General features: G+C 39.0%; 1 protein-coding gene across 5 annotated transcripts in view; it reads right to left on the reverse strand.

Annotated features, from left to right (window-relative positions):
- Positions 1–25,351, reverse strand: part of KIAA0825 (KIAA0825 ortholog) — a 435,282-nt gene that overhangs the window by 180,152 nt on the left and 229,779 nt on the right. For all 5 annotated transcript variants that reach the window (XM_075067089.1, XM_075067085.1, XM_075067086.1 and 2 more), the window contains 2 exons: positions 19,115–19,270; positions 11,792–11,886 (listed from right to left, as the gene is read on the reverse strand). In XM_075067089.1, coding sequence (XP_074923190.1) covers positions 11,792–11,886; positions 19,115–19,270 — 251 coding nt within the window. The remainder of the gene's footprint in view (positions 1–11,791; positions 11,887–19,114; positions 19,271–25,351) is intronic.

Below are 25,351 nucleotides of genomic sequence, written 5' to 3' on the forward strand. Positions count from 1 at the left end.
AAATCTACAGTTAAATTACTCATGTAATTATTTCAGGAGAAATCACACTGTTTATTGTTAATTTCATTAACACGTTCGTGGTAAGAGTTTGGCTGTATTTAAATACAGTTATCAAAGTCTTCACTACTACAATTAAAGGGATCATTTCCATATTATCCTAGAAGGTAGTTTTTTGAGGGATTTATAATTTCTGAATTAAAGCAATAACAAAAGCAATAACCAAAATATGGGCAAAAATGGCTATCAAACTTACTTCAAGGTATACTATCCCAATAGCAAAATATATTCTTAAAATATTGCCATTAACATAAAAAAAAATCAATTGCATCCTCTTTCTGAAAATGCTGATATGATGTGACAGCTGTATACCCCTTAAAAATCATTGTCAATAGGACACAGTTGCACTGGGATGAGTAATATAAGGGTGCTGGAGCTGGAATGGAACATATTAGCCTCACAAACAAGTATATTCACACTTCTGGTTTAGTAAAGTCACAGTAGATAACACTGATGATATGATAGATTGCTCACTATTATAATATCCAGTACATCAGTAAATACAGCACCATTACTTCCCCAACTTTTATGTATAGTTAGATTAGTACAGTGGGGCGGATTCACCATTGTGTTACTCCAATTTTACACCAATATTTCACTATTGATTTAAATTGAGTTATATTGGCAGTGATTGGTGATTCAGGCCCAGTAGGTGGGGAATTTGGGAAATAAATTAAATGATTTCTGGATGCTGAAGTTCAAAATTCAATGATATGGAGGAAAGAGGTAGATCATACCTTTCTGTGCAAAGAAATCCTACTTCCTGCAGAAAACAGGGATTGACGGAGGGAGGCTCAACCCACTGCTGGGGCACTGCCTTTCCTTACCTTGGAGTATAAAGAGACCTTTTTGCTGGCTTGGAAATCTATACGGGGAAGGGCATGAGAATTAGGGAGACTGAGGAAAAAGTGGGTGGAGTGGTGCGAAGCAGATGCACATCCTCCCCCTTAGACTTCTCTCCCAGAGCCCAATTAAATTTACAGAGAGAAGATAATTCAGCCCAAGAAGGGGTTGCAAAAGGTCAGAGCTACTGGAGAGGCATAAGGCCTAGTCTCCCACTTATCCCAAGAGATCAAACCATGGCCCCTAACAGTATGATGTAGGAAAATCTCACAGAATTTTCCTTCCCCTGAGCTCTATCTGACAAGTTTTAGGAGTGGGTGAACCAGCCCCATACCTGGTCAAATAAGTAATCTGAGTTTATCAATCTAATCTTAGATCCTGGTCCTCTCAATCTAATTTTATGTCATTCTGTTCACACTGCAGCACTGCAACAAACCTGGAAGTCTCCTCTCCAGAGAAATTCAGTACCAGAACCGCAAGAGTGACGAAGGCTAGAGAAGAGGTATACTTCCCTGGCCATTTACATGCCAGAAAATTCTGCACTTCTGTTTTCACTCTAATCAGTATTTTCACTCCTATTTTATGCATACTAAAAATTCTACAACTTAAATAGATATAAGGTTAAAAAACATATACAACTAACTATCTGGTTGTTATTGCAATAACTACTGAGTGTATATATGTCTATAGAACTTCTGCTAATTTATTAAAATTTGCATACAAGGAAAACAATTTTTGTTTTCTATAACTGCTATTCTTTAGAAATCATGAATGCAACATACTTTCACTATAAACAGCACTACAAGATTGTGTTTTTGAGCTAAAACTGAAAGAAAAAGTTCAAGAATGTTTGTAGATGTGTCTAGTTTGACAGTTTAGTGTGCTGGATGTGACTTTCACAGTCTGTTGGCAGATTGTAGGAAAGCCATCACACCTGTGACTTGCTCATTGATTAATGAGTCTTTCAACTCATTGCTACCATCTGAAGAAGGGACGTGGCCTTTCCAAGCTTCACTGCTTTTTCATCTTCAACTGCAGTCCTACTAAGGTATATTCCATCAAGAAAATCACACCTGGTTAAAGCTAATGAAAACTTCAATATGTCATTTTCTAGACAAGTCAAAAATCATGTAAAACTAGACAAAAGATGTATTCAAGCAACATGAATGCAGTCTTGTCATAACCTGTCAATCTGGAGACTAACATTAGAAACCTTTCCTCAGAGACATTTTTCATGGTGACAATTCTGAATTCTCTCTTTACTATACAATACAGGACACACAACACAGTTTCCTGTCCTATGCACAGACCAAGTTTGTTGTTTCATCGAGCAAGGAATTTGGCCCAGGCAAACTGGCGTTTTTCAGAACTTGCTGGTAATAGTGTGGGTTATGCATGGCAGGTTCAAAGGCCACCCAAATCCCAGTAGATCACAGCACCTGTTGGCACATAGTCTACCAACATGGGAATGGCATCCTTCTGTCCCTCAATCCTGCAGCATCTTACTTTCAAGTGTACCGTGGCCTTAATCTGACCTCACATAACAATAGTGTTAAATGTCATCCCTATGTGGAGATGATCATGTAGGCTTTTCATATTCACTTGCCTCAGTAAGAAAGGTGAAAGATAGTTTTTTGGCTAAAGCACCGGACGGGGAGTCAGAAGATCTAAGTTGTATTCTTGGCTCTGCCACAGACTCTCTCCAACTCTGGAAACAGCGCTTCAAGCTCTCTATGTCAAATTCTCTATCTATTAAACTGGGGTAATAATACTTCCCTTGCTAACTCACAGGGGTATTGAAAGTCTTAACTCATTAAAGTTTGAAAAGAGTTTTCAAATCTTTGGGTGAAAAATGCTATTAGTACAAGGAATTATTGATTTTTAATAGCATATTGCTAAACCCCCTAAAAGCTCAAGAGGCAGAAGGAAGGAACAGTCTGGTGGGCAAGGATAAACTTCTAACTTGCTGCTTTGCCCGCCTCAGCTCATTCTCCTTTCCCTCACAGAGATAGGATCATACACCCCACAGCGCAGGTGGGTGGACAAGCAGCAGGTTGTAGTTGGAGCAAGCACTCAATCAGTACTCTGCCTGCATCAGCACAAGCTCAGAGCTCTAATACATCCAACTATACATCCATGGAGTAGAGGAAATAGAATTTACATTTTCAGCAACATCAACAAGAAGGATAAATGTGATCCTTTTCATTACAAAAGCAACCCTGAGTAACAGGAAGGCCAGAGTTAAAAGAAAAGAGGATTACTAGTAGAGGAAAGACTGCATCTATTAATAAGGAGATGAGAAAATCCTCTAGGATTGATCTGGAGTCTCCCGGAATCGGCAGTGATCTCCTGGTGACTATTGAAAGCAATCTGGGAGATCTTAATAGGATATTTTAAGAAAATGACATTACGTCATGTTGGGGGGAAAACATCTTCCGGAATAGCTTCAGTCAGAGTTGGCAACCCTAGACAGCCAAGTAGTAGATGCAGGGTGTATTATGTAGTGGCATGAGGTGCTGAGTACAAAATTGAGTCAAAAGGCATATCAAGCAATCTCAATGTGGTTCCAATAAGGAAAAAAGCAGGTCCTGCCATGAAGGAATGATAAGGATAGCTATGCAAATTACCAAGGAAACAAATGAGATGTAAAGTCTCATAATAGATACATAAATACATACATTATTAATATCAATACTAATAATTCAAACTGATCTAACATTTTTTAATTTAAAGATATCAAAGCACCCAATTTATAAATGGGAAAAGTGAGGCAGAGTGAGCCAATGACAGAAAAAAGGACTCAACTCCTAGTCCTATACTTTAGCCACTAGACCAGGCTGTCTCCCCCTAAATACTCTTCTTAAAGTAAGGTAGGTACAGTCAATACATTTTTTTTTCCCCATGGGAAGGTTTTATGCACTGGTACTAGATGCAAATCAGAAAACAAGCTTAATGCCAGGCATTCTCCTGGTTCCTTTGCTAGTAACGGTTACAACAGAACATAACCCAAGTATGCAAAGGCCCCATCATAAAAGACTTTTGACATTCCTCTTTCTAACATTAGAAGATTAGATATAGGAAATCATATTAGCTATAGCCAATCATCGTCTGATAGCTCCCTCTTCTTCCAGTCTTCTGAGGGGGAAAATTATTTTACATACCAATGAAGGGTTATGCAGGTCCTGCAATAACCAGAAAAATGCATGAACATTTACGCAGAAGTAGAGCAGAGTTATGGGATGAGTTGTGCCGTTTGGGACTGTTACAGGGCTACAAATGATGTTATTAGTAGGGCACAAGCTTGTGACATAGTTCCATTTCCGTGAATATTCACCATGACATTCTTAGGCACAAATAGAATTGATTAACTGAATGGGCATGGGGTAAATCTCAGCTAAATGAGAGAGTTTTTAAGACAAGATGCTGGGTATAGGGTGACTAGACAGCAAGTGTGAAAAATCGAGATGGGGTGGGGCGTAATAGGCACCTATATAAGACAAATCCCCAAATATTGTGATTTCCCTATAAAATCAGGACATCTGGTCACCCTAGCTGGGCATCGGACAGTACAACACATATACATTTAGAGCACAGTCAGCCACATCCACAACCATAATGGGCTTTCATATAAAGACCATTCACCAAGAGATTACCAGATATTTCATCCATATGGTATAGCCTGGGTCAAGAAACTTTATTACTGACAATTCTTGCTGTTTAACTATTTAGTTCCACTCATATTGCTCCATGAAGCAGCTCACTGACAAGTATATAAACCTACTCTATTGGACAAAGAAGTTAGCAGGGCTCACAACTGATTTCAGTTTGGACACACAGTGATTCGTATGACAAAGGAACAAGGACATAGTGATAATAGCTCATGTCCCTATTGTTAGCTTGCAAATGGCATTTTGCCTATTTTGTCATCAAACGTGTTCATCTAGGGATAAAGATCCAATATTTCTCAATCAAATGGGATTCATTAAAATGGGGAACAGAAAGAAATTCACTTTTTTTTCCTTCTGAGAGCTCTGGTGTGGTGGAAAAGTCCTGCATCAAATTAAGGGATTAGGAGTTTCTGTTGTTCTCTGGGGAAAACATGCCCTACAATCTACAATGACTCAGGCATATTGTATCTCAGTGCTGTAATATGTGGAGATGGACATTCTCAACCAGCATTTCCAGTTCTTCTTAACAAATTTCCTTTTATACAGGAAAGGGACTATCGGGATGCAATTAAGTAGTGACTTCTCCCTATGCTAGGTAGATCTTATTTAGTTACGAGAATTGTATATCATAAACTATGAATCTTGTACAGTGTTGGAGTCCTGAAGACTTGACACAAGCTACTTGATATCAGGGCTCACCCATTCACAGGTGCATAGTGGGATGACACACAACAGTCCAATAACTGGGGCCCAGAGATCCCAGTGACCAAGATGTAGGGATTCAGATAACTACAGGACAAAGCGCTTATTCCATAACTGTTTTGCACATGGTTAATAATGTTCTAGCTATTTGCCTTTTATGTTCTCTATGTCTTCTTTGTGGTATGCCAGCAGCAACTGGAATTTTTTTTTTTTGGTGTGTGTGGGGGGGAAGTGCTATGTTTGGGTTTATATAGTAGGGAGCATTAGAGGACCACAATGGTTCTTTCTGGCCTTGGAATCTATAAACGCCTTCTCCACTAGTTTTTCTCCTACAAAACCAAACTGTCAGGGAACATTGCACTTTTTCTTCCTGTTCTTGTCATCTGTTCTCATGTTTTTTCAGATCCAAACATCTTCAGAGACTTATCACATCTTGATGTGGACAAAAAAGTACATTGACCAGCACAGCTCACCTTGCTTATCTACCTTTCAATTTCAGTACTAAATGAATTTTTCAGCATGCTGACAAATTAGATTTTAAAAGAGCATTTTCTGGATATACAGATGATCATCAACACAATAAACATTATTAATGTAAACATTTTCCACAAATAGTTCACCATATGGCTTCCATTCACAACAGATGCTATCTGTGTATCCACTAGAATATACACAATCTATGCAATTTTTCCCTGTAATAATTCAAAATTCAAAACTAGAAAAACACTGGTTTTATTCTAGTTATGGTGGACTTTAATAAATGGTTAAATATTTCATCAGATCACCTAACTCTTGATTAGGAAACAAATACTGCAACTTTACCCAGTATCAGCTAGTATAAACAGAACAGGCATGTGGACAGTCTTTACCAAACCCAATTCAAATGAAAGCAGCAGAGAGTCCTGTGGCACCTTATAGACTAACAGACGTTTTGGATCATGAGCTTTCGTGGGTGAATACCCACGAAAGCTCATGATCCAAAACGTCTGTTAGTCTATAAGGTGCCACAGGACTCTCTGCTGCTTTTACAGATTCAGACTAACACGGCTACCCCTCTGATGCTTGACACCAATTCAAATGTTTTCCCACTGGCCAGAACCCTGAGGCTCCACTTTAGACTAACTCAGAATAGAATGCTCTCCCTGACCCCAACACAGCAGTACACTATGAAGTATAGGCCCTAGTACCCATAAGACAGTGTCACTGTGTGATAAGCCCCTGACATGGCTTATTTCAGGAACTGGCAATCTTTGGGATGTGGCCTGTCAGGGAAATCCGCTGGCAGGCCAAGACAGTTTGTTTACCTGCAGCATCCACAGGTTCAGCCAATCATAGCTCCCACTGGCTGCGGTTCGCCGTTCCAGGCCAATGGGATGTCCCGGACCACCAGCAGATTTTCTTGATGGGCCACGTGCCAAAGGTTGCCAATTCCTGGCTTATTAGGTAACATTCAATCTTGATTGGGCTATGGACATTCTGGTGTCCTAACTGGCCCAGAGTTTGTGCAGGTTTGGCAGCAGATACCACTGTAACCCCACTAAATTATTTGCCACAGGATATAATGAGCCCCTTTGACTTACTACATAAACACACACATGCACCTCTGCTCTATTTTAAAGAAGCCTACCAACCAGTTGAAGATATCCATAGAGAGAGGTCTGAACTCACATCTGAGAGGTGGACCTGAGCAAGGTGAAACATCCAGTGTTCTCCTGTGATAGCTACCTCCCGTCATGATTCCTGCTTTTCTCATGATGATATTGTTTTGTTAAGGCTGGTCAGGTTGTTGACTCCCCTCCAAATTCATCTGAGTAGCAAGAGAGATCATAGTGACACGAGACCTTCTGTGGTTGCTACCTGTTGGGTAGCTACTAGCCAAACAAAATATACTACGAAAAAAGAATTTGGTAAATCAATCACTAGCTGGATATGCTGGGCCTAACATCAAATCAGCATCTTCTTGAAGCAGCTCACTAGCAAAGTAGCCAGCTGAACCGGCCAGAAACTTCCTCCTGCCTTTTATTTTTTAACTGACCATGAAGGCTTTGGCCAACTTGATTGTTTACATATTTTTCTATATATATAAAGAATTACATTGTTTATATATTTTTCTATTCTTGTTTATTTTTTTCCTCAGTACTGCTACCTTTTTGACCTGTTTAGCTAATATTTGGTGTGTCAGGTTGTTTCCTTTAGGAGGAGAAATTGATGATGGAATCAGGTATTTATTTGTGGTAATCCAGTTTATTTATGAAGAATATGCCTGATGGGGCCAAAACCTTGTCACAGGTGGTTTTGGGTACATGTCGTCAGTAGTCCCTCCCTCCATGAAAGCAATGGCAGACAATCGTTTCATGTCTTTTTTCCAGATTACCCATGCAGACGCTATACCGCGGCAAGCATGGAGCCCGCTCAGCTCACCATTACGCTGCTGTTGTAGGCAAGTCTACTGTGGGTGCTGCTGTTATCCAAGTAGTCAATGCAATCACTGATGTTCTGTTATCAAGGGTAGTAACTCTGGGAAATGTGCGAGCTTTTTTAGATTTTAAATGCATCATATTCCTGTCCTTTGTTGCTGGTGAAGAAGTCTTGCAGCCGTACATTCCAGTCCGGTTGGCGCTGTAACATCCCATAGCACTTCTGTGGTTGACACATGGAACAGTTCCAGGGCTCTTGCTCTTTTGCTTTGGCCAAGGTACCTTGCCCTACCCAGACCTCCAAGCTTTCAACACAGAAGCATCTGCAACAGCTCCTTGCCTTCAGAGTAGACAGTGCAGTAGGACTGCTAACTGTCCTCGCTGGACATGTAGTTTGGCCACGGGTTCTGGGAACATCTTCCCTGCCCGGCTCCTAGTAACCTCCAGGCCATGGTGTATGGCTCCACTATTTCCGCTGCAACTCTGCTCTCCTGCTCCCCAGCGACAAGCTCGGGGATCTGTTCCGGTCCTCCTGAGTGCTGCTGGCAGCAGACGGTGCAGTAGGACTGCTAACTGTCCTCGTCCACCGCTTCCGCTGCAACTCTGCTCTCCTGCTCGGGGGGTCTGTTCATGAAGCCTGGACAGCAGTAAGGAGCAGTTCAACTATAGGCTGAGCAAGTGCAGAATGGTGGTAGAATGTGCCTTTGGACGTTTAAAAGCTAGCTGGTGCTGTTGGTCGGACCTCAGTGCAACCAACATTCCCATTGTTATTGCTGCTTGCTGTGTGCTCCATAATATCTGTGAGAGTAAGGGGGAGACGTTTATGGCGAGGTGGGAGGTTGAGGCAAATCCCTGGCATTCGATTTTGAGCAGCCAGACACCAGAGCGATTAGAAGAGCACAGTAAGGCACACTGTGCATCAGAGAGGCTTTGAAAACCAGTTTCATGACCGTCCAGGCTTTGATGTGACAGTTGTGTGTGTTTCTCCTTGATACAAACCCGCCCCCTTTGTTGATTTTAATTCCCTATAAGCCAATCACGCTCCCCACTTCGAAATAAAGTAACTATTGTTTTGAAACCATGCATTCTTTCTTTATTAATTAAATAAAACACCGAGATAACAGACAAGGTAGCCCGGGTGGGGTGGAGGAGGAAGGAAGGACAAGGCCACATTGCTTATTGTACCCACACTAAAAATCAAACTGCTTGAATGACAGCCTTATGTTGCTTGGGCCATCCTCTGCAGTGGAGTGACTGGGTGCCTCCCACCCCGCATTCTTGAGTGTCTGAGTGAGGAGGCTATGGAACATGAGGAGGAGGGTAGGCATTTATACAGTGGATGCAGCAGGGGTCTGTGCTCTTGTTGGCTTTCCTGCAGCTCCAACAGATGCTTCATCATGTCAGTTTGCTCCCCCAATAGCCTCAGCATCGTGTCCTGCCTCGCTCTTCATGCTCATTAATTCTTTCCTGGCCTCTGCCACTGAACGCATCCATGCATTAAGCTGTGCCCTATCAGTGCATGAGCTTGGAAAACATGTAATCGGGAGTGCGTTCTTTTTGCCTTCTAATCTGCGATAACCTCAGGGCCAGAGACGATAGGGGGAAGAGTAGAAACATTCTACGCTCTAGGATTCTGGGGGGAGTGCATGGTCACCTGTGCTTCTGAGTTCGCCACGCTGACCAAACAGAAAATGAAATTCACAAGTTCCAGCAGCTTTTCCTGTGTACCTGGCTAGTGCATCGGAGTTCAAAGTGCTGTCCAGAGCGGTCATAATTGAGCACTCTGGGATAGCTCCCGGAGGCCAATACAGTCGATTTGCATCTGCACTACCCCAAATTTGACCCAGCAAAGTCGATTTTAGTGCTACTCCCCTCATTGGGGAGGAGTACAGAAGTTGATTTTAAGAGCCCTTTTGGTCGACGGAACAGGGTTTGTTGTGTGGACGCAGTCATTTTTAAATTGACCCAATGCGGCTAAATCCAACTTAACTCTGTTGTGTAGACCAGGTCTAAGCGGGGAAAACTATTATGGAGAAGCAAGAAAGAAGAATAAAAACAGAAGGGATAAATATTTCATACCTAAAACAAGGGCAGAATTAAGGTTGAAATATATGAGTAGTGTCCATTCTGAGTCAATTCCTTAGCCAAGACAATGCACAGATGTTGTAAAACAAAGCTATTTCTCTGAAATGGGGATATAATACAAGCTTCACATAGTCTGATACATAAATAGAGAAACAGGTAAAGGTAAATGTTAGTGATATAACCATGCCAGATGTCTCCAGTAAAGTTCAACAACAAAGGGGGAATATAGGTCCCCAGTTCACGAAAACAGAGAAAACAGATTTTTTTTCTTACAAGTTCAAGAGAACATCAGATGTAAAATATTCTAGGAAATCTTAATCTCCAGGTTCTCTGCCTACAAACATGGAGTGCATCTGTGTCTCTTATTATAAAAATTGTGAATATTATTCATAGTCTGATTTTGAACCTAGACATATATATGGAAAAAGCATCTGAATTCCACTGAAACCATGCCTTCTAGACATATCTGCCTCTAGAGAAGTATCTGACTCTGAGACGGCAAATAATAACCAATATGGTTTCGACTTCGTGTTTACAGTTTCATTTAAATTCTTGGATCAAAGTGAGGGTCTCCAAATCGGTTCAGTTTCCCCCTTTATATCAAAATCCTGTTATTTGTCTGCTGGGCCTTGGGAACCCAGTCTGAACCAATATACACATTTTTGCCCAATGGGTGGTACTTCTTTGGAGTTGCTTACCTGTCCCAGGATTTGCCATAATTGTCTCCCACTGATTTTAGTTCCTGGAGAAGCTCAGTAATTCTTCCTGATGGAGCGAGTATACTATTCCTAGCTCACAAATATACATATAACATCTATAGATGCACACGTTTATGAACAATCCCTTTGCCCATAGCATCTGGCACATCTCAATAAAATAATTTTTTCAGGTTTCTGAGCTTTCACACTTGTCACACTATCAACATGTAACAAACCAATATGTTGCAGACAAGAATTACTGAACAAATCACAGTTTCTGCAGAGCCTGGTCTAAAACTCTGTTCCCCTCACCTCCAAAAATCACAACTCGCTGTCATTTCAGCTAAAGAATATCTCACTGGATGCCAGTAATAGCCGGTCCCTTTATCCTGCCAATCGGCTAGTAAATAAAGGGTAACATTACACATACAAAATGAGTACATTACAGGAGAAACACTATACATATTAGGAAGGAGCATTCATTGCTCCAAAGATATTAGCTTCCTTTCATGCAAATAGAGGTCAGAGGCATCTTAGAAATACCTTAAATATATAAGTAAGATGATTTACCGTGCACACTTAAATTTGTTCTATACCAAGGACAAAATTACTATTTCTGTTCTATCTGACAGGATAAGACACAAATATAGCACACAAATACTACCTGCAAAGGACTTACAGCAGTTTACATTCACCCACCTCTCAATAGTCTGCGAGTTTTAAGAATATTGTTAGTTTTGCATTAAATGTCCTTGCTTTTTCATTAAGCACTGCAATTTTAAAAGACAAAAATGTCATTTTAAAGAGGAACTGTTGGCACCATTAAGTAGAATTTGTGTTGCATTATTTTTAAACAATTTAAATTAATGTTTCTGTGCTATAGCTATCGTTTGCCATGACATCACTGAATTTAGGCTTCATCACTTATTATAACAAGCATTCCCCTGAGTTCTGTGCTACATGGCTGAAATTTATATGAGTATTATGGATTTGGAAAAGCAAAAAATTGCTCTTATTACTGTGTAAAGTACTGCTTCTGGACAATGGCAAACAAATTCTGGAATCTTAATCACAAAAAATACAGGCTTTTACCCCTTGAGATAAAAACTGTTAATTATTCATTTATCACTAGACTTTCTCATCGCATACCAAATACAGAAAAGTATCCTTTCGAACAATTGTCACTTTGAAATTCTGTAGCTTAAAAAATATTTCCCAATTATTTTACGATGTGTGTCAAAATTAACCTTAATGTATAGTCCATGATAAAGTAACACCAAAAATTGGAAAATACAGAGATTCTGTATAAGAATCTTATTACCTGTGTGCCAGCAGTGCCCTGAAGGTCATCTGATTCAGCCCCAGATAACTTGGCAGCAAGATTGACCAATCCCAGTTCCATTCAGTAATGGCTGACTGTTGAGGTATGGGAAGAAGCTATTGTGAGTTATTAATCAGAATTAATATGATCAGTAAATGAAAGCTCCAGCTGTGATAGACTAACTACGAAGGAGGGGGGTCTAGAACAATGACTTAGACAGATGATATCAATCATGTCCACAGAAGAAGGTTTTTATTCCAATAAGACAGCAATTAATTTATAAATCCATTTGGGGATGTAGCCATTATTTATAAAAAGATAAATCAATTTTTCTGAGTCGTTATTCTTCCAACTGTTAATGGCATTTTGCCCAGCCACTTTCTCTGAGAGCTTGACTCTATTTGAAAAGCAAAATCATTGGCAACTTTTTATGTATTGTAGCAATTTACATTTTCTACTGTCAGCAAAAAGTTTATCAAGAAAAAGAACTTGGTGCAGCTGGAATTCATGCTGTATCTTAATTAGTGCGAGATATTTTACTTGTCTATTGTTGTGTAAGGCATTGCAGTCACCAGATGGTTATTATAAATACCTATAGACAATATGAACTCAGGTAAATGCCCTGTTGCTTATTTAATTAATAAAATCTATCCTACAATAACTGTATGCAGACAAATGACATACAACAATATCATGCTTACAAAGCAATACTTGTAGCTATATAACATTAATATTATTAACTAAAGATCAGCCAATAAGGAATAGTGACCATAATTATCGAATCACTTGGTTGCCACCCCATACCACCATCAAACCAATGGCCTGGTGAAAAGGTTTAATGAAACCTTGCGGGACCAGAGCGAGGCAGGCGCTGTAATTCCTGTCTGGTGGCAGCGAAATAAGATCCAAGCTGGTAATTAAGCTTGGAGGTTCATGCTAAGCACCCAGATTTTGGACGCTAAGGTCCAGATTTGGGAAAAAGGCTTATGATAATAATACAATTAAGTTCAATATACTTGGGAGAGAGATTGCTCCCAAAATTAGTATGGTGAAACTAATTTGGCTAGGAGTATTTTTTTTTTAAAAGATGAGGAAACTAGTCAAAACTGGGGAAATTAAAATCCTTATGACTCTGAATGGAAGCTACTATCCCATACCATAATAAATAGCAACAGGAGTTATGTAAACCCCTAAACAAAAAGAGGGAAGGCAAATACCCATATATATGTATATTAATATATATATGGCTAAATGGCAAGGTTCAAGAGCTTATTTAAGCCAAACAAGTATCCTTTAGAAAATGGAAATCCAGCCCAAATGAAGCCAATAGGAAGTAATGTGACATAAACTGTAGCAAGCAGAGTTTCCAACAAGATTTTCAGGATTCCCTAATCCCACAGAACCTCTGGTGCTACTGGAGACAGCTGAATATACTCCACGGGTCCTCTTCCATCCAGCTGCTTTAACTCCCTCCTTGTCTCTCCACCTTTCTCTTACCCCCTCCTTCCTTCCTTCGCTCACTCACAAATAATAAAAGTCAGGGAGAGAGAAGGATAGAGAAAGGAAGAATAGGAGACAGGGGCAGGGAAAGTGAAAGAGAATAAGTGAGTAAATGGGGAAGAAGCTGAATGGTGGAAGTGAATGTCTAATGAAGAATGAATGAGGATGAAAAAGTCTATCAAGAGTAAGATAAGAGACAGAAGGAGTTAATGAAGAGGGAGGAAAGAGAGTAAAAGAGAGAGGGGACGGAAGCAGGAAAGACAGTGCTCCAATGTTTAACTGTAAATTCAGGTAGTCATTCATTCTACACACAGAACAACAAAAAACAGAGGGAACACCAAAGATAAGTGAAATCAGAAGGGCTAAAAAAAGGGGATTTGATGAGCAAACAGGAAAAAGAAAAAAAAAAAAACCCCAAGAAATTGTGTACATGTAATACGAGGAGGAAGCCTGGAAGAGAATTGGTCAGTCTGGTGGTAAAGTAAAGGAGACTGAGATGTTGGGACAAAGTGATAAAATTCAGAGTAACAAGTTGCTACGACTAGATGGTAAACATCAGGAGTTCTGAAAGAATGTAAATAAATATGAAGTGGCTGAATTGTGAACATTAATTATGTGCTGTCTCTCAAATTAGCTACTAAACCAAAGGGCTGGAAGATAACACACGTACATAATATTTAATTAATATGCTAGGGTTGATCCTGGGGTCTACAGAGCAGCAAACTTTATTTCAAGACCAGGTAAATTGGCTGAAATTATAATTAAAAATAAATTATTAAACCTCCTGATCATAGAATATCATAGTTGGAAGGGACCTCAGGAAGTCATCTAGTCCAACCTCCTGCTCAAAGCAGGACCAATTCCCAACTAAATCATCGCAGCCAGGGCTTTGTCAAGCCTGACTTTAAAAACCTCTAAGGAAGGAAATTCCACCACCTCCCTAGGTAACCCATTCCAGTGCTTCACCACCCTCCTAGTGAAAAAGTTTTTCCTAATATCCAACCTGAATCTCCCTCACTGCAACTTGAGACCATTACTCCTTGTTCTGTCATCTGGTACCACTGAGAACATGATATGATGGGGACAAACTAGCATGGCTTCAGAAAAGGAAAATCATGCCTCTAATCTACTATAATTCTTTGCATATGTGAAAAAGATAGCAAATAAGAGACAACCAGTTGCTATAGTTTATTAGTTCTTGTTATGGACTTTTTCAAAGGCTGTTTAAAAGACCATTAAAGAGCCTTTGAAAAAGTCCATAACAAGAACTTATATTAAGGAAACCAAGTAGTCATGGAGTGAAAAGAAAATTATTGTCTTGTATTAGAAACTGGCTATAACACAGAAAAAAAAGAGTGAAAATAAATGGTCAAATTTCATAATGGCAGAAAGATAACAGGACATGGCTCCAAAGTCTGTCCAAAAATCATTGCTGTTCAATGATGTGGTAAAATAGGTGAACAGAGAGTGAGGTGGCAAAGCTTACAAATGATACAAAATCCGTCTGGTTACTCAAGATTAGAGAAGCTGTCAGGAAAAACCCAAGGTGGCAGATGAAATTCAGTGTTGACAAATGTAAAGTAATGCACATTGAAAGGAATAATTTGAACTATTCATACATATTCCTGTGTTCTATTTTAACTGTAGCCGCTAAGGAAAAAGACCTGGCAGTCATTGTGGACAGCTCAATGTAGTCCTCTGCTCAATGTAGAAACAGGAGGAGTCCAGGAATCGATGATGAAAATGTTAATAAGTTAAAAAAAAACCTACAACAAGAATTGTATATGAAGGGAGACTGAAAAGTTGGAACTGCTTTGTTTAGAGAAACCAAAAAAGAGAGAACATGATAGAGGTATATAAAATAATGAATGGTAAAAGTGGGCCCCTAAATGTTGTGTGATTCCACATTCATACAACTTGCTTCAAAATCTATCCTTTTTTGAAGATGCTGCAGAATTCAGCATTTTTATATGAGAATCGCATATGGCTGCAGGCAGGTGCTAGATGTTTTGTTTTCTGTCTCCTTGCCCTATCAGTTCCACCCTGCAGGTACCTTTTGCTTTCTACGGAGAATTAATTGGGGAACAAAGGCTTATGGGGTTGGAGTGGGGAGTCCATTCACCTGAAGAACACAGTAAAAATATTAATTGACAATTTTTTCATTTATATTTATTTTTAAAATGAGCCCTAGTCAAAAGTACTGACAGGAAACAAATATTTTTGTAAAATATTATTTTCTATGATCATTTCCCCCATTATATTGCTTAGGTAGCCTAGCTCCATGGATATAGGCTATCTTGCTGTTCAAGAGATCTGTCTCCAAACCTCTCTTCTCAATGAGTGCTAGGAAGTGGGAGCCTGTAATGAGCTTAAGAGGTTCATCTATGGCAACACTCTGCAGGCAGGCCTGCATACCCTTCTGATTCACCTACTCCCCGGTTTATTTAGGCTAATCCAAACCCAGTGATAAAGGGCTGTGCAGGAGGGAAGGGATTGTAAATCAAGAGGATTTTATGAGAACAGAGTAAGTTAACAGTGCTGCAGAATTCAGCTGCTCTTGTTCCTGAATTCAGTGCCACTGTGCCAAGGAATACACGGACTCCTGAATAAACACAAAGTTGGCACTCCTATTTATGCTCTCATAGCAGAAGAACTTAAGCACAGTCTTTAGAATTGAAAGGCAATGAATATAAAACTGATAGAAGGAATACTCTTACACAATGCATAACTGGCTCACTGGCAAAAGATATTGTGAAGGCCAGAGGCTTAGTGGGATTCAAATAGGATTTGACATTTATGTGGGTAATGAAAACATATATTATATAAATATATATACTTAAATTATACACTTCTACCCCGCTATAACGCGATCCGATATAACACAGGTTCGCATATAGCGCGGTAGCAGTGGGTCTCCGGCGGCACTTTTAAAGGGTCCGGGGCTACAGCTGCTGTGGGGATCCCAGGGCCCTTTAAATCACCACTGGAGCCCTGCCACCACTACCCTGGGGCTGTGGCAGTGGGGCTTGCTGGCAATTTAAAGGGCCCGGAGCTCTTGCTGCTGGAGAGCCCCAGGCCCTTCAAATCACCGCTGCAGCCCTGCCACCGCTACCCCAATATTACGGCATTTCACTTATAACACGGTAGGGATTTTTGGCTCCCTACGATCATATTATATTGGGGTAGGGGTGTATATGGTAAAAATAAAGAAACAGATCAGGGATTTATAAACTCTCATGCTTCAGGGCAGAGGCCAACTACTGACTGATGGGGTTAAGAAGAAATTTAGGCAGAATAACTGTCCATTATGAGTTTTTCTGTAGCGACCTTTGAAGAATCTAGCAGTAGAATCTGTCAGAGACCAGATAATAGATTAGACTGACTATTGCTCTATTCCAGTATGGCAGTTCCTATATTCATGTATTAAAATTACATTTTTAAGGAAATAATATAAGGTAACTTCTTTAATAGTATAATTAATTTCAGGAAGCAAGTTGATTTACTGACCAATAGGTTTGACACATGATACTTTAATGTCTATGGTCCATTAATTATTTTTATTTAAATGCTAGGACAGTTTTCCAAGTTCTGATAAACTGATTTTATGCTAACATTTCTGGAATCCAACACAATCCAATATGAACTATCTCTTGTCACCTGCTGATTAATGGAGCACTGCAACTCTGTCATATAGCAAAAGAATTCTGCCCTGAGTTGTCAGTATTTGAAGGTCTTATTCTACTCACTATTAATGAATGTATGCAAGAACTGGAACATGCATGATAAAAATATTATCTGTGTTCCAAATCTGGACACCATTTTTTTCCCAATTGTCTAAAACAAGTAATCCCTCCCTTCAGTCCTCTTCATTTAGGATATTTACAAAGAAACTTATGGAACAAGAAAGAGCAATACAGGCTTAAAACTAGTTCAACTGGGGTCAGGAGCCTCAATTAATATTCATCTCCTTCATTCACATCATTAACACTTTCACTGAAATACATCACATGGATTAAATATCTATTAAACAATATGTATGTTTTAGAAAATGGCGTATACAGTGAAACTGCTCTTTAGCCATCACTGAAGAGAGCAGAGATGATATCTTTACCTAAATACAAAAGAAATTTGTACTGAAAAAAGATAAGGGGATGTCTAGAAGAAGTTCTTAGTGTGAACTTCAGTTTAACAGTTTAAAAGATCAGCACCGAAATTTTGGGGGTGCCTACAGGGATTAAGAAGATTGGCAAAGCCTCCGAATAAATTTTTCAGAAGTGCCTAAGTGATCTAGGCACATAAATCTCATTTTAAAAGTGACTTTTGAGATTTGTACCCTAAGTGCTGTTTACTAAGGTCCATGCCTTAGCCACAGGAGAAAATCAGACTTAGGGAGTTTTGATGATTTTACCTTAGATCTATTACTTTAAAAAAAAATAAAAATGCTGACCTGGCATGGTACTAGTTTCTGGAATTGGATACCTTAATGTTTTAACTGATTAGCCTAATATGAACATCGGAAATACACACTTTTCTCATTTTTTTTCTATTTAATCTATATCAATCTACATATTTCAAATTCAAGCATTACTCCAGTGTCTAGTATTTTTGACAATGACTGTCATCAGGTAGTGTGTTTTATGGATTTTTTTCATCATTTCTCCCAAATATGCACTTCAAGCTTTGCCACTGTCTTCAACAGAAACACCCAGTCCATTGCATCTAGATAATGAAAAATCACCCATAAAAATGTGCTTCCCATATTCATACTGAAGAAACGTAGCTATATGTGAAAGAATACAAATTCCTCAAGTACATGAGATCCACATCAAAGCAACAATACAGATAAAAGAACAGGGGAGAAAATGTGTCAATGACAACCCCTTACATAGCACAATTGGATTAGAAGCCAGCACTTTAGAGGCCAAGCACCCAAGCAATTTTATGAAGTTTATGCTTATGCCAATTAGTTCATTATCATGATTTCAACACCTACCATCATGGTCATCATAGTTTCATAGAGTTTAAAGCCAGAAGTGAACATTAGATTATCTAGTCTGACCACCTATATATATATATATTATAGGCCTCTAAATTTCACCCAGTTACTCCTTTATTAAAGACAATAACTTGCGTTTGGCTGAAGAAAATTTTTCAGAAATATCCAGACTTGATTTGAAGACTTCAAGAAATGGAGAATCCATTACTTCCTGGGATAGCTTGTTTCAACAGTTTATCACCCCCATTGTTAAAAATGTTTGCCTTTTTTTTTTCCAGATTTGAATTTGTTTGGCTTCACCTTCCATAAGTTGTTGTTAGGCCTTCCTCCACTAGATTAAACACCCCTTTAGTATCTGGTATTTTCGCCTTGTAAAGTTACTCCTATGCTGTAATCAAGTCAACTCTTGATCTTCTTTTTAAGGTAAACAGATTGAAAGGCATTTTCTTCATCCCTCAGATAATTTTTTGTCTCTCTTTTCTGCACCCTTTCCAATTTTTCAGCATCCTTTTAAAAATGTGAACACCAGAACTTCAAACAATATTCCAGTGTCGACTTCAGCAATGCCACATCTGGAGATAAAATCATCTTCCTACCCCTACGCACTACTCCCTTGTTTATACAGACAAGGATCACATTAGCTCTTTTTACCACAGCATCACTTGAGAAATCATGTCGAGTTGCTTGTCCACTGATTCCTAAATTATTTTCAGAGTCACTGCTTTCCAGGACTGCCTCATTTGTGTAGGTATGACCTGTATTCCTTATAATATTATATATTATATTTTCATTGATAGAAATTGAAACTTTCAAAAACTTTCACTAACCTGATCAAACATATTTGCACAATATTGGCGGTGCACCTGGAAGGGGTTGAAAACAGGCTGCTCTTCTGCGCTCCTCAATGTCAAATGCAAATGTTCAATGGGCATTACATTCTCTTCTGAAGAATTCCCACAAGACAGCAGCTCTTTCAAATATTCCTTTTAAGAAGAAATACAAGTTAATGAGTACCACCTATCCTTGATGGCAACAGTCTGGTCAAATTCCACATATAAATTTATCTTTGCCCAACCAGATTATCAACAGATCTCTCCCTCCTCCCCACACTTTCTTCTCCCTGCCCCACTAGGCTTCAGCCAGGCCCAGAGTATCTGACAGCAGCATTTGCATGTAAATGAGGATTTAGTACAGGAAAAAGGAACTCCAGAGGGTAGGAGTATGGATCCCAAACAGAAAAAGTAATAATTTTGATGGGAGGAATAGTCAGGTAGAAGATACAAATAGTGAAAGGATTATACTTAATCTGTCTAGGAAATAATGTGAAGTCAGATGAGATGACTGTACGCTAATGCAACAAAGGAAATGTTTGTACACTAATGCAAGAAGCCTGGGCAACAAAGTAGTAGAACTAGTATTAGTGGTGCAGGATACAAAACCAAATAGTATAAAGACAACAGAAATACGGTGTAATAGCAGTTGTGACTGGAATAGAGGCAATGATGGATATGTGCTTCTCAAGAGAGAAAGAAATAAAAGGTAATCGTGATGGGGTACCATTGTACAACAATGATGTGGTACAGGAAGGAAATAAGCATTGTATGTCAATGATGCAGCAGACACAAGAAATAAGAAGTGATACCATTATCATGGATAAAACAGAATCAGTTTGGCTCAAAATCACTTTGGGGAAAGATTTTAACAGAGATTCTATTACAGTAGTGTGGGAGGTCTGCTCTAGACCACCCCAGGCTGGAATCTGGAAATGGACAGAGATCTCTTTGATGTTATGAGAGAGATAAATACTATCAAAAATTGTGTCATTATGGAAGACTAACTTCCTAGATATAGACTGGAGAACAAATATTACTAATAATGGTATGACCCACTTATTCCTGGATGCCAGCAGACAAGTCTTCAAATAGTAATGAACCAACAAGAGGTGATCCTTTTTTAGATTTGGCTTGGATAAGTAATGAAGACATTATAGACATTCTATTTGTAGAAAATAACCGTGGACTGAATGATCACAACTTAATTCTATTTAAATTAAATGGAAGGATAATCACAAAAACTGGCAAATGTTGAGAAATTAAGGGAACTAGTTAGTGAAGTAAACTAGTCTGATGATCTCAGGGCCTTAAATGTGGAGGAGGATTGACATTTATTTAAGTTAAAGGTGCAGAAACTATCTGGAATTTGCATCCCAAGCATGTAGGGATGGACTCTAGCACTTACTGAATGAATAACCACTTCAAGAAGGATATTAGGAATAAGCAAAGATCCTAAAAAGAAAGGGACTGATCAGCAAAGACAGCTATACCTTGGAGGTCAGAAAGTATAGGGATAAAATAAGAATTGCCAAAAGTCAAGCTGAGTTATAGCTTGCAACAGAAATTAAAACAAATAGTAAAAGATTCTTTAGTCACATAAATAAAAAGAAGAAAAGAAGAAGTGGGTAGCCACTATGCAGTGAGGATGGGTTAGAAATTAAGGATAATCTAGCTATAATATGTATAACATGACTGCAAAAATAAATTAATACTTTGCCTCAGTTTTCAATGAGGATGCTAATGTTGAACACGGGGGCAAAGGCAAGATGGTTAATGGGAATGAGTGCATAGAACTTATGCAAAACTCAAAAATAATTTAATGTACTCAGATTGGGAAGGGTGGCAGGGGAGTGGATAAACTGCATCACAGAATACTGAAAGAACTGTCACATAAAATTGCAAGTCTGATACCAAAGATTTTCAATATATCTGTTAAACTGGAGGTGGTATGGTATGACTGTAGAATAGAAAATATAGTATCTATATTTAAAAAAGAAGGAAAAAATAAGCCAGTCAACTATGCACCTGCTAGTTTGACCTCAAAAGTACACAAGATTTTAGAATACATTTTAAAGAAAAGAATAACTAAAGATGTGAAGGTAAATGGAAAATGGGACAAAATGCAATATATGTTTACCAGAGGTAGATCATGCCAGTCTACTCTGATATCCTTATCTGTAAGACAACTGATGTTTTTAGACCAGCTAAATACAATAAATCTAATCTATCTGGACTTCAGTAAAGTATTTGATATGGTATCACACAGGAAATCATTAGTTAAACCAGAGAAGCTGGGGATTAGTACAGGAATTGTAAGGAACTAGTTAATGGGGAAACAACTATAAGTTGTGCTAAAAGGAAAACTATTGGTCAGGAGGGAGGTTACTAGTGGAGTTCCTCATGGATCGATTTTCAGACAAATCTTATTTTTTACTTAACAACCTTGACAGACAAGTTAGAAAAGTGCTAATGAAATTTTCTGACGACACAACACTGGGAGGCATCATCAATACAGAGGAAGATCGGAATATTCTGCTAGAAGAACTGGATGACCTTGAGGACTGGAATAATACAAATGGGATGAAATTTAATGTCCAAAGTGAAAGATCATGTACTTACAGACTATAAGACTTTCTGCTATAAGCTGTGTGCTCATCAGTTGAAAATGACAGAGGAGGAAAAAGACCTAGGTATATTAGTGAAAATATCAATTTGTAATACGTTAGACCATTTGGAGACTCAAACTGGATTGTATAGCCTGGCAATTAGGTGTTGTGTGGCATGCACACTTCATAACCATGAACATTTCATAACCATTCAAAGCTGTAAAAGATCCTGCCTCCTCCTCCTTCAATTCTCTCTTTCCAACAATCAGTGCAGCCACAGAACCAGTCCCTGCTTTCCTCATTAGTTTAAGGCAGTTAGACATATATATTAATGTGTTAAAGTTAATTAGTGCTTGTTTTTGACATTTTTTTATATTAGTTCTTCTTAGTCTAAACTGTGGTGGGACGTTTGTTGCCTGACATAATGGGTGAAGTCAAGAAGACAGGCATCAGAAAAAACAGCTTTTGCTCTAATAAAGTGTTCATCTTGGAAAAGTGCATGTATAAACTCTTGGAGAGGAGTAGCGGAGCCATTACCAATGAAAGAACAGTTTCTCATAAGTAACTTTCTTTTCTTCGCCACACAAATGTGAAGACAATCTGGATATTGACTTTGTAGATAGTCTCTTTCCAAGGAATTGATGTAAACATTGATGAGTACTCTATTTACATAAGTAAGGACACACTGCACCTCCAGGTGGTCAATGAGTAAACTCTATATATCTTTCTACTGAACCTGTTTAGTTCCAGATATAGGAATGGGCTTCTTCAAGAAGCAAGGAAACTTTTACACTGTGACCCAGATTCTCTAGTACACTTTAACTTTGCTCAATACCTCTGAGTGAGGGAGAAGGGAGTACATAGGCAACTCTTGAAATCATTCTGCAAGTTCCCTACCACCAGGTAAGCTATGGGCCAATTTAATTCCTACCACAAATTGGAGCAGTCTGAAGGCTGTTCTAATGCACTCTTTATGCTCAGTAGTTGAAAATTTCTGGCCCTTTTTGGGTATTTCCACACTGCATCTTGGAGCAAGTTTCCCCGCTCAGATTTGTATTTGAGCAGCTCATGCTCACATGCTAAAAACAGCTGTGTAGATGTTGCTTTGATGTTGCCCACCAGGCTTGAGACCCTGAGCTCCAGCCACAATGTCTACAAAGCTATTTTTACAGCAGAAACTCAAGTATGTAAACCCAGGTTTGAAGGCTCCCGTACAGATGCAGTGAAGACAAACCCTTTGTGTCACCAGAGCAAAGCATACAGTCTTCAGTAGGGGCTAGAATCTGTCACATTGACTTTAGAATAGCCCAAAATTCTGTTTTCCATGGAAATGAGTTACTTGGCATAGATGAAAAGAATGGTCTTTGACATTATTAGGAAAATATTATGAGGGAAGGACATCTCAGATTGTTTCCTGCAAGATTAAGGATTCTCATTTGAGGGCAAAGGATGCTGCTACTTTTTGAAGTTTCTGAATACAATGATACAATTGGAAGTGAAAATTGTTACTTGGAACTTTTGGCTCCAATAAAGCACCCATTTATTCCCAAATTTCAAAAATGTTTTTTACTTATTACTTGATGTCATAAAATGACCAAGTTATGGTGAAAGGCTATGACCGTTATTTGTATAAACGTTAACTAGGCCTTTTGCATATACAACGCCCTCAGATAAGCAGTATTATAATCAGAGCTTTCAACTATGGGATCCCTTTATTTCTCAATGGAGGGCACTCGACTTTGGACTTGCTTTCCCTGTGGAGAGCATCAGAACATGATATAAGACCTATCTTTTTACAAAGGCATTTTCTTGTGTTGGAAAGACTGGTGGAGATACATTTTGAGGTAGAAATTTAACCAACAATGGTAAATTTGTTATTTTAAGTATCGTTTTATTACTGCATTTCAGCTAAGAGACCAAGAAATGACTGTGTTTCATAAATGTAGAAATAAATACAAATAAAACCAAATTTGCAAGTATATTGTATGTTCTGTGACTGGGTGTGAAACAATAATGTGAACTGAACATTCTTGACTCATATGCAGTGTTGTTGAAGTAGTGTCAATCTCAGGAAATTAGTGAGACAAGGTGGGTGAGGTAATATCTTTTACTGGACCAACTTCTGCTAGTGAGAGGGACAAACTTTTGAGCCTACACAGAGCTCTTCTTCTTAAGAGCTCTGTGCAAGTTTGAAAGCTTGTCTCTCTTTCACCAACAGAAGTTGGTCCAATAAAAGATATTACCTTACCCACTTTGTCTCTTTATCATTGACTTAGTCTATGAGAGGCTGTTTTCTTTGGTAGCCACCAGATGACAATTTCTATTTATTTATTTATATTATTTTTGATGAATACATAACTTTGGTACCACAGATCCACAAAATCTATTATAAATTTCAATAGCTTCATGGTACTGATTTCACAAAGTAAAGCTACTAAAGATTGCCATCCCATTTTCTCCATTCTTTGGCATGATTACTCTGAGCAGCCAGTTACTCATTTTTCACGTTAGCTTCTGTTCACATTACAAATTTTAAACAAGTTATGGAAAGCAGTGTTTAAAAGTGCTTAGCATGATTTTGTGCCAAAATCTATACATTTTTGAAGTGGTTTAACAGCCATGTTGAAGAAATCTGTTTGAGCCTTGCCAGGGTCTTGAGTATGGCCCCACTGAAAATGTTTTCACTTAAAGCTGTCGTACTCTTCACTTCATTGCTTAAACTGTTGAGTGGTGTTGAGAGATGCTATTAAACAGACACTATGTTCTACTCCAAATAAGGCAAAATTTCAGTGATTTCTCTATATATGCCTACTTTTATACGTACATACATCATAGCTAAGATTTAAAAAGCAGATGTACAAAGTTGGGCTCCAAAGTCCATATTTAGGCAACTAAACAACTGACTTGATTTTCTGAAGTGATGAGTGACCAGATGCTCCTATTGACATAATACAGACTTAAGTGCCTAATTGTGGATTTAGGAGCAAGACTGTAGGCAGTCATTTTTGAAAATCTTGGCCTATGCCTACATTTGGAGTATCATGCATTTTGTTATATGCACTTGCTTATACTATAACTACAAATATATATATATATATATATATGTAATACTTTTTTAAAAATTACATAAATTCAGGCATGTACATCTGTAGCATCACTAGGGTTCCCAACTCTCCTGGTTTCGCCGGGAGTCTCCCAGAATCAGGCTCTATATCCCAGAGGCTACAGAAGCCAAACTGTGAGATTTTAGGTGCTAAAGGTCCAGCGGCGCAGCAAGGCTAAAGCAGGCTCCCTGCTTGCCCTGGCTCCAGGCAACTGATGGACGCAGCTGGCACATCATTGTGGCCCCTGGGAGGAGCAGGGAGTCTCCGCACACTGCCCCCCACCCTGAGCGTCGACTCCCCAGCTCCCATTGGCTGGAAACTGCAGCCAGTAGGAGTTGCAACCAATGCCTGTGGGAAGGAACAGTGCACAGAGAACCCCTGGCCCCCCGTCTCAGAGCTGCTGCCAGAAGGATGTGCCGGTTGCTTTCGGGAGCTACCTGAAGTAAGTGCCACTTGACCAGAGACCACCCCCCATCTCCTCTTGCACCCAAACTTCCAGAGTCCACACCCCCTCCCACACC

The sequence above is a fragment of the Chelonoidis abingdonii genome, chromosome 6 (assembly GCF_003597395.2).
Source record: "Chelonoidis abingdonii isolate Lonesome George chromosome 6, CheloAbing_2.0, whole genome shotgun sequence".
In the NCBI taxonomy this organism is placed as follows: domain Eukaryota; kingdom Metazoa; phylum Chordata; order Testudines; family Testudinidae; genus Chelonoidis; species Chelonoidis abingdonii.